General features: G+C 35.0%; 1 protein-coding gene across 2 annotated transcripts in view; it reads right to left on the reverse strand.

Moving 5' to 3' along the window:
- Window positions 1-10,663, reverse strand: part of LOC108692028 (coiled-coil domain-containing protein 39) — a 121,482-nt gene that overhangs the window by 39,136 nt on the left and 71,683 nt on the right. For both annotated transcript variants that reach the window (XM_018200123.1, XM_018200124.1), the window contains exons 6-7: window positions 10,128-10,511; window positions 8,439-8,693 (exon numbers count right to left, since the gene is read on the reverse strand). In XM_018200123.1, the coding sequence (XP_018055612.1) occupies window positions 8,439-8,693; window positions 10,128-10,511 (639 nt within the window). The remainder of the gene's footprint in view (window positions 1-8,438; window positions 8,694-10,127; window positions 10,512-10,663) is intronic.

A 10,663-nucleotide genomic window follows, 5' to 3' on the forward strand; every position in this document is an offset into this window, starting at 1 on the left:
TTTTACTATACCTAATATATATATATTTCATATTTTCATTAATATAAATATTTATAAACACTTATAATCATACATCCATACATATTCAAATATCCTTCTTTCTTTTGTAAAATTACTTTTTAATGTAATAGAAAACATTTCTAAAGAAGGATACAAAAAGGCGCTAATAATATTGCTTCTCGAATAAAACCCAAGTATCCAACGTAATTAATAGTTTTAATTTTTCTTCACCAGGATATTTATATTGAAGATCTTTTTTTTATTCCGACCCAAATAATGGCAACTTTAATTTTCTGTTAAAAATTATTACTCTTCGAAAAAAGTGAATGTATCCAATGAAAAATTAAAACCCAGATGCTACAATCTTAACTAATCAAGTTAAGTTCTATCAAATTAAAAAATAAAACACAAATGTTTCTTGTTATTTATACAAACTTACTTTTTTAAAAAATGGTAAAAAAAAGCGCTAAGCATGCGTGCTTTTCGTGAAGAATCATTTGGACTGATTTCATCAATGCCAATTACTTAATTGGCTGTGACTGATTAATTGTGTTTGCTGTTTAATAGAATTGACTTAACTGATTAACTGTCAACCATAAGTGATCAATTGTACGACGTGATCAGTGGTATCGTATGGTACGACGTATCGTTTGTCATCGCATGGACTCAGAGCGATTTTCGATTCGGATATCGTGTATATCTTGTGTAATTTAGATCGTATACACGATTGACGGTGAGTTATTTCGGTTTCTTCATTCAAACATCGCGTATAATCATCGAACGTTATCGTTCGCGCTACAATATTACTTTTTACACCTTTCGCCTTTTTAGTTCATTCTTGCTGTCCACTTTCATCGCGTACATCTTCGCTCTAAGTCCAATTCGGTGATTGAATTCGGTCATTATCGCACCATTGTTCTTGTTCTTCATCAGACCGAGTACTTTTTTGTTGAAAGATATACTGTACGCGTTGTCCGCCGGATAATTGCTCGTGTCGAATCTAACGATATCGTGTTTCATAAGTCTCGTAAGCATCATCGCATTCTGTATGATAAATGAGACTGTTCGTGTCGGTGTACATAATCTTACATTTGTCGCGATACATCGGTGATATGTACGTGATGAAATTCATACAAACAGACTTTCGATATGTCGAGTATACCCACGTAAATCGGCTTGTTGAACTTCACCTCGAGTTTTTGCAGTTCGATGGCGATCAAATTTTCCGCAAAAACACTACAACTGTGGAAATTCGGCTTCGCGATCATTGCCTCTGCGCCGTACCGTCCCATTTTGTTAATAATTTTATGTCTACTTGATTTCGAACACATATTTTCCACAGTTTTGCCGAATATCGCATTATTCATTAATTTATACAAATTTTTCTCATGCGTTTTCTCTGAAATTTGTATTGAGTTCAACATAATTACGAAGCCAGACGAATTGTAACATCCTGTGTTATGGATGACGTAACGTTGTTTACAGCGTCGCGAGAAATTTATTCTCACGCGAAATCGTTTTTTCGCACGTGTTCTGAAATTTGTATTGAGTTCAACATAATTGCGAAGCTAGGTGGATTGTAACACCCTGTGTTATGGATGACGTAACGTTGTTTATCGTATAGCGTCGCGAGAAGTTATCCTCGCGCTTGCTGGGCAGCTTATCACGCGTCGAACAGAAAGGTAGGTCAGTATGTCGGTCAGTGTCATCGATAGGTCAGTATGCGGATACTCGAGATCGACCTCGAGAATATATATAATCAGTGGACGAATCCTGAGTGATCGCGCTCATGTCAAAGTTCGCAGTGTCTTCAATCCATCGAAAGTTGGCATTTGGCAATGATTGACACATCGCCCATCCTTACTGATTATTCACGTACATAAAATATGACGGTTTCAGTCGTACGAACACACTTATTATCTGCCTGCACATTGACTGAAGCCACCGCGTATACCGCGCTCGATGAACATGACTATATCGATGTATGTGAGCAATTCAAATCTTACGCGCGTATATTTATTTTAGGCATGGCATCCTACGTGAAATCAAACAAGATATATAATGCGCGGTATATAATACGCGGAATTGAGGCCGTAACTCGTGACGCAACTTTCGCGGAAATTTTCGAAAATATCGGCTAATAAAACATCTGTTTTCAAGTATAAATCACTGTATTCGCCGAGCGTGCGAATAGAGAATCACTGCCAGACGTTCGCGGTGTGAACGTAATCACTCTCGGATATATCGCCCGCCAACTGAAAAATAATTCGCGCGGTGGTAAGCGCATGTCCTGCAATTTTTCGACGCAATTAATATATTTATATGGAAAAACACCTTTACCAGTCAGTAATTCAAATTCTTCGTCCGATAGATATTGAAAATTTGAAACGTACAATTTTTAGTTTGTCTTTGTCGAGATACGACGCCAATTTATCGAGACTTGTACTTAGAAATTTAAAAGAATCAATAAAACGTTTTACGCAATTTCTGAAAATTCTTTTCATTTTTATGCTATCAACATATTTAGTGAATGAGATGTATTTTTCCTTCGTTATCGGAAGGAGATCTATATTTCCATCGCAGTAGCAATTTCTTTAATTATAAAGTGCACGTTGTAGCCTGATAAATTATGAAATATAATCGGAATATAAAACGAATTTTTATAATTTAGGTTACAATTTGAACGCGCTAAACTGCGGTATCTACCTGTGAAACGGCAATGATCGCATACCCATGTGTCGTCCGGCGCGAACGATTTCTCGCAAATATGACAACGCGTCGCGCTACGGTATGTCTCCCATTGTTCTTTCGACAACGTTTCCATGAGCATGTTGGCGGATCCAATATTTTTTACACGATGTGCTAAGTCTCGGAGTTGTTGCACGAACCACGCTATACAGTCTTCATCGGAAGTGATAGGACGATAATGTGTCGTCGTACGCGCATCGTACACGTAGTATCCTATGCTAAATACTTCATGCCCCCTGATAACGACGCATCTTCCTTGTTAGAGTCCATCTTGTGTAGAATTTCTAAGTAGACGATGAATGGCTCGTTCCTAGTTACAGTGGTTGTTGTAGTCTAGCCACTTGTCCTCCACGCTCGGCAGTCGGATGGCGCAGTCATACATCTTCTGGCAGTCCACAGCATGCGTCTATAACAAATCGCACGAACCAAAATAAGGAAACACCTGTAAATAGAGAAACTATTTTTCATTATTTTTTACATATTGTTTTTTTTTAATTAAAATTTCTTATTATATTTACCGGTATAATATCACAGAAATATTTCTTGTTTTGTCTTTGAGTTTTTGAGTCGCGAGTTCACGAGGTGCGACAAATTCTTGATCCACGCAAAATGTCCGACACCATTGCATGGCTCTTGCAGATACTGTTGACGTGCTTCTCTTTCTTATCATCAAAGAGCCGCAAAGACAGAATAGACCTGTCCATTTTCAATGCCGTGTACATGATTGACACCGCGTTCAAATATTCGAATTTGAAAATATCTTTTATTGTCATCGGAAACTCAATATCCGCGAGATTTAACACCGTCGTGTAATGCGGATATGATGATTCCCGATCTGCATTTCTTTCTGCGGGGTACAGAGCGACGACTACCGACTATACGAAGCACGCCGTCATACACACACTGATTACCGCTCGTTTCGTCGTCATTTTCTGCGGCATTTCGATATGGCATCCCGCGTACATGGAATTTAGTTTGTTCACGTTAACAGTCAAATTGTAGATGGCATCCATCCGCTGTCGCGTTCCTGGAATTCTTCGAGCGATGCTAGGATAGACTCGATGACATGCTAATGATTATACTACTCGCAGTGCATCGATATATCTCGTTGTTCTTTGTAAATATACTCTTATTAACACGTTTATCCTTCGTCACGAACTCGCCGTTGAACACGGTGTTCATTTTTACACTATCGTGTCTTTCAGCATCTCGCATTCGCTCGAGCATTACATTGTCAGCATCTTCTAAAAACCTACGCTCGGCTAAAAAACTACGGTTCGATGTAATCCGCATTGATCACCGATCAGAATCCGCGGCGTCGATCTCTCGCCAGACAAGAGATCTTTCGTTGTCACTCGTGTACTTGCCATCAACATGCACGAACCATCGCTCCAACCATTGCGACTTTGCATCCACGCACGATCCTCGCCACTGCGGATTGTTTATGTCCAACGGCGGACGCTTGGCATAACACAGTTCCTCGAGCTATTCGATGCATTCATCGCATCATTGTAGCTATGCGAAACAGTTCACCAGAGTAACGACCTGGCCGCATTACTCCAACAGTTCGCTTCCTCGCTGTGGTTTTCTATATCTTTTTCACAATCTTTAGACCACGTCGCACTCTTACACGGTGCACTTAATAGTTTTTCAATGTGTGCAGAGTGGGCACATACTGCACGGGAATACAATGTGCATCGACTCTCCGCATTCCGAGCACGATTACCTGCTGTCTAGTGCATAGGAAGAACAGTCTTTGTGCTTCCTGACGAGATACATTCCTTTAACGCCAATATTCGGCAACTAAATCATACATGCTGCACATAAGACTGAAACATCACCATACGTTACGTATAATAACAGCAGATTATATAGTGTTTAGTATCTGTTCAACGCACGGATTTTTCGTACGGAAGGCTGCATAAATTTTTCTGCGATATTCTGTATTGTTCAAACCAATAAGACATTCAGTATTTGTTGGATACTTTTTCGTTGGACTCTTGATCCATTATATTCTCAAATTTTACTTCCATTGCTTTAAAAAACTTCTTTGTATTTACACCGTCCATGTCCTCAACGTTCGCACAATGGTTAGCCATATTTTTCACATTACATTTATTGCGATCGGATCAGTAATCTTACAAGGCGCCAACTGAGGTGCCGTACACTGATGACCCATTATATACGTGTATTTCATTTGCGACTTCTTTGTTTCTTTGTCTTCCCTCTCTATTGAGTCACAGCATCGACGATGTGTCACTGATCTCTTTTTAGAAAAAAATATCGTTATCGGCTTCTCTTTATGCGTCGCGACATGTCACCAATTTCGCGGTTCTTCCAAGATAAATATCATTATCAACACTTCTAACTTTGAAAGAAAGAATTGTGAGAATGTAATATGATTTCATTTACTCCTCGTTGATGGTGCTTTGTTTAGCAGCCGGAACATTGATAATGTGTCACCGATCTCCTAGACAAAGTGTCTTGTCGCGTTATATCGCGGCGCATTTTTGGGTAGGCGAGATCCACGGCGACGACAGTCCCCAATCATACATAACGTCACAATAACATAGCAGCATGTATCATTGATATCAATAAACCGATAGCGCTGAGATCTTCCCGCGCCTTCCCCCTCTCTTCCCCCGCGCCAACGAGTACCCTCCCGCACTCCGCATCCCCCTCAGAGGACTTGAGTTAGAACTCGTTATACTATACTACTATCGTAGCTTTAGATGGTAAAATATATGTATCAAAAATGATTGAGATGATCCAGGATACAGAGATGTATAAAGACTTTAAGAGAGATTCCACAAAGAGAGTTGTTACAAATTTGCGGGGAACGCTTGTGAAGTGGAAGGATACGAATTATATGTATATCCAATTCAAAATACAGGATGTTGCTTTACAATGATGGGATACTTCCGAGTGCCTATGCCTTGCCAAAGGTACATAAATAGAATTGCTCTTTTCATTTGATAATTTCCTCATTGAATAGTCCTCTTTATCAATTAGCGGTTTTTCTACACAGCATAATTATATAAAATATCCCTAAAGCAGATAGTCATATAAAGAATAGTTCCCAAATTGTTGAAGCTTAATGGCTCTCAGTTGAATAATGAACATACAATATTTTGATTTCTTTGGATGCATTTAGCTTTTTTACTAACGTGACTATGCAATCGATTGTATTAATGATTATTGGCAGTATATTTTTAGGAATTGTTGTTTATTGAAAGACGAATTTATTAAAGCTTGAATTTGTTTTTAAATTCCACGTTTTTCATCTTTACATATATGCAAAACTATGGCACTCCCATGGGCTCTCAGTTATCTCTCATCATTGCTGGTCATGCGAAATTTGGAAAGTAAAGTCTTGTCTTTGATTCGATCACCGCTATCCTTTTATTATAGATATGTAGATATGTAGATGATATAATTATAACTTATCACTTTGATTAATTTGGATTTCGACATTTTTAACTCTCAGCATCCGAGAATTCAAACTATAGAGATCGGTGACGATAGGTTAAACTTTTTGGTTACTTTAATTATTAATAATAAAATCGAATTTGATTGATATAAATATAAATTAAAATTAATCATAAATTAAATTTTCGGAGAAGTATTTGAATTTCTTGTCTCATCACCCGATTTCTCACAAGAGGGCACTATTGCCGGTTGATAGAAAAATTTTACTTTCGATCTTAAATTTCATTTTGATAATTTTTATTTTGTAATTAAAATCTTATTGGAGAATGATTATCCATTAGAATTCATTTTTGAAAATATTAATAAACGATTGAAAAACATTACTAATTTTAAGAGAAAAAAACGGGATAATAATAATATCGAAAGTATTCATAATTGTTCCTTACGTTCCGATGTTTTCCGAGAAATTCAATAGATTAAACAACGGGAATATTAAAATATCATTTTATAATGTTAATAAGTTGCGTGAATTCATCAAGGTACATAAGAATTTCCTTTCGCATGAAAAGAAATCTAATGTGGTATACAAGATCTGTTGCGAAGATTGCGATGCGAGCTACATGGGACAAACAGGAAGACAACTGAAGATGAGAATAGTTGAACACAGGAATCATATACGATGGAACACAACCACACATTCATAACTGATCACTGATTTGAAGAGAACCACGAGTTCGATATTGCAATTTTGGATGAGAAAAATATTGCAATTTTGGATGAGGAATTTCAATACAAAAATAGATTGGTGTCAGAGGTGTTACACATCAGAAGACAGACACATAGCTTTAACCTGCAGACAGACTTAAAGGGGCTTCCCAAGGCCAACTTTCCAATTGTAGGCGAATTAAATATCGGAGCGTTATTATTGCCAGCTAATCAGTGTACATTTTTTGTTACATTAAGATTAAATTATTAAAGATTCAGTTTTGGTTTTAATGTCCGTCTGGACTATAATTAATATCAGAATTTTTTTCTCTTCTTTTTTCCTTTTCTTTGCGATTAATAAGTTTTAGGTGTATTAAAAATTTATTAATTTCAACATAATTGATACTGATTCGCTGAATGGTCAAAGATTGGTTTTTGACTAAACCGATAGAATTTAAGTGTTTGTGATATGGTGAATTTTTGTTTTAGTGAGCTACTCGATTATTTTACAATAAATCGTTTTTGCTTTCCCCTCCCCCCCCCCCCCCCAACAAATTTACCTTTTAATAATTTTAATACATTTTAGATTGTTATTAGAGTTCGTTTTTATATTATTGTTTCTGTTAATCAAGATGGAGACTTACTGAAATAAATTAGTTTGTAAAAAAATTTTGTTCATTAGCAGTGAATTTGTGTTTTTCAAACAGTGAATTTGTGTTTTTTAAAGCAGTAAATTTGTTTGTTTTAAAGCAGTAAATTTGTATGTTTAAAGCAGTGAATTTGTTTTTAAAGCAGTGAATTTATATTTTTAAAACAGGGAATTTGTTTTTAAAGTAGTGAATTTGTATTTGTGAGATATAGAAAATTTATGTAATTAATGTAGAACGTATACATAGCACTGTATCGAGTGGACACGACAGATACCTTAATCTCTAAAGTCTAAAGCTGGTTTTACATTGTACATGGTCGTATTATAGAGTTGTAAGTGTCGTGAGACTTTAAAATTGCTCATCGGAATACCTAACGCAATAAATTTGTGACATCTACGACCAATGTAGAACCAGCTTTAAACTTTAACGTTTAATAACTCAATTCACGAGGCTAACCACCGCGTTTTTTTTTTGTCACATTCTTTCATTTTGAGTGAAAACGTGTCGAATATAATATAAATACATTTAATTTATACATTAAGTACATTTTTATTAAAATTATAGTGGGGGACCCATATTCTAAATAATTACCTGGAATTTTATACATAGAAATGTATATTTCACTCGTTTCAACGGCTATTAAACCGTATTTCTTGCCCGAGTAGATGCTTAGTTTATGTGCCTTTTACAACTATTTACTAACTCTCAAGGGGAAAAAGGACAGTTTTCGCCCATTTTTACCAGTGTTTTAAAGCGGTCTCATCATTTAGATTCATCCAAATTATCTTTCTTTACAAATAATATGTACCAAATTAACGTGTTATTTCTCGCTTATGACTTTACGATTCCAACATGGCCGCGGCGACCTAGAAGCCTTAATTCTAACGAAATCAGAAAATCACTTACAGCTTCGAGATGAAGACGATACTTTTCTAAATCGTAAACTTTATCGCTCACGTTCGATGTCATTCGCTCCAACTGTAACACTTGAAGGCGTATTATATTTTCTTCTACTTGTTTTTCTTCGTTCCGAGATTGTGCGATTTTTAATCGTTTCTCGCCTCCATCTAACAGTAACAATAAATCTTGCTTCTTGCTCCGTAACCGTTCGAGTTCGTCGTTTTCAATCAATAAGCCAGTAGAAACTTTTTTCATATCATGCTACAGATAAAATATATTCCTTTTGATCACGTTTTACTTAACTAAATTTTCTTTTATTTCTTTTTTGTACAAATTTTATCTTTTCTTTTTAGATTAATGTAATTTTATTTAAATATAAAATATATAATATAAAATATAAAATATATAATAATTAAATAGGGACAGAGAAAAGAAAAAGATGAATAAATTTGCGCAATTAGGAATCGGCGCTATAAGTGCTGAGCTTAAACAATTAAAACCTTAAAGTCTAAAAATATATTTCAATGTAGCGCTTGTATTATTTGATATACAATACATTTTGGCTAAATTCTTTAACGTGGAAAACAGATGAATTGTATTTCACTGCATGATCTGCACACGCTTGCATTAGTTAATATAATATAAATTAATATAAATGAGTATTTATTTTCTTATAGCCACTGAATAATCTCATGAGATTATGATTTCAAGAATATGTAGAACATGTGAACAAAAATAGCAGAAAATGCAGTTCGAGTAAAATTGATCATAATGTGTATGCAAATTTAAAAATGTGAATATTAGAGTAAGTCAGTGACGGACAAAATTAATGACGAAAAATGATCTTGGTTGCGAGTCATACATTAAAATGAATTTAACATGTGACTCGCAACAATTTTATCTCGCAATCAATTTTATCTCATCTTATTCTCATAAGACCATCCAGCGTATCAATTGGAGAAAATATCATTCGTAATTAAAGATTAACCAATTGAAGCTATATATATGGATTATGCAGTAACCCACATAGCAAAGCATGTTTCATCGCACAAATCTGTAATTGCTTATGATGTTGACAACTTGCCATAGATTTGTTTTCAACGATTTCGAATATACCGACAGCAATATGCAGACAACAATGTGTATATGTATTACTAGCAATTTATCAGCAAGATAGCTGCATCAATGTTATTTTGTGTTATCGGCAATATGATAGCATTGCTTAATGCTGCATATAATATTATTATGGTAACATGATAGTAATAGTAGGAATCTTAATGATGACGATTTTAAAGTTGTCACCAAACTGCTGATAAGTTGCTACTCAAAATTATCATATCATAAAGGCATCAAATTGCCAACAAATGAGGTCTCAGACATGATAGCAACATATGCTTAGCAATTCATACTTAGCAACCAACATACCAGCAACAAGACAGACACATGACTATCTGGGAAAATATAATTCATCTGTTTTCCGTACTGAAGAAGGCTAGAATTTAGAAACGTACGTCAAATAGATATATAAGCACTACACTGAAATAAATATTTTTAAACTTTAAGGTTTGTTAATTATTTAAGCGCAACACTTACAGTGCCGATTTCTAATTGCCCAAATTTATTCATTTATTTAATTATTATTGATCTAAAGAATCTAACACTTGAATTCTATTTTTTATAAAATATAAGTCTTACTTCCAAACTGACAATTTGATTTTGCAATAATTTATATGTAGCTGTTTTTTCTTTCAATACAGCTTGCAGCTCTTCAATTCTCGTCTGTTTCTTTTCGGCTTCAGTCTTATCACGCTCATGTCCTTTAATCTGTTCGAGCTTCATTTCGCATTTCTGCAAACTGAAGCCCACTTGATAAAGAGCTTCTTTTTTTTCCCCTATAAGTTTGTTTTCTTTTATGAGCAAAGCGTTGAGCAAATCAACTTTTTTATACTCGCTCTGCATTTCCATCTGTAAAATCTTTCTTTCGTTCTCCAATTCTATAATCCTTTTCGTTGTACGTAGAATCATAGCTTGTAATTGACTTGATTCCTTGATAATCAGGTATTTTCGTTTCTCGTCGTGCTGGAACCAGTTGACATTATTCTTTTCAAGATAATTTTTATTATATTGAAATGTGGATTTACTTTTTATTATTATATTTAGCAAGAATTGATCTTTTTTCGTAATAATATATACAATATATATACACACACACATATATATATATATATATA

Source organism: Atta colombica, unplaced genomic scaffold, assembly GCF_001594045.1.
Source record: "Atta colombica isolate Treedump-2 unplaced genomic scaffold, Acol1.0 scaffold56, whole genome shotgun sequence".
NCBI classification, from domain to species: Eukaryota; Metazoa; Arthropoda; class Insecta; order Hymenoptera; family Formicidae; genus Atta; species Atta colombica.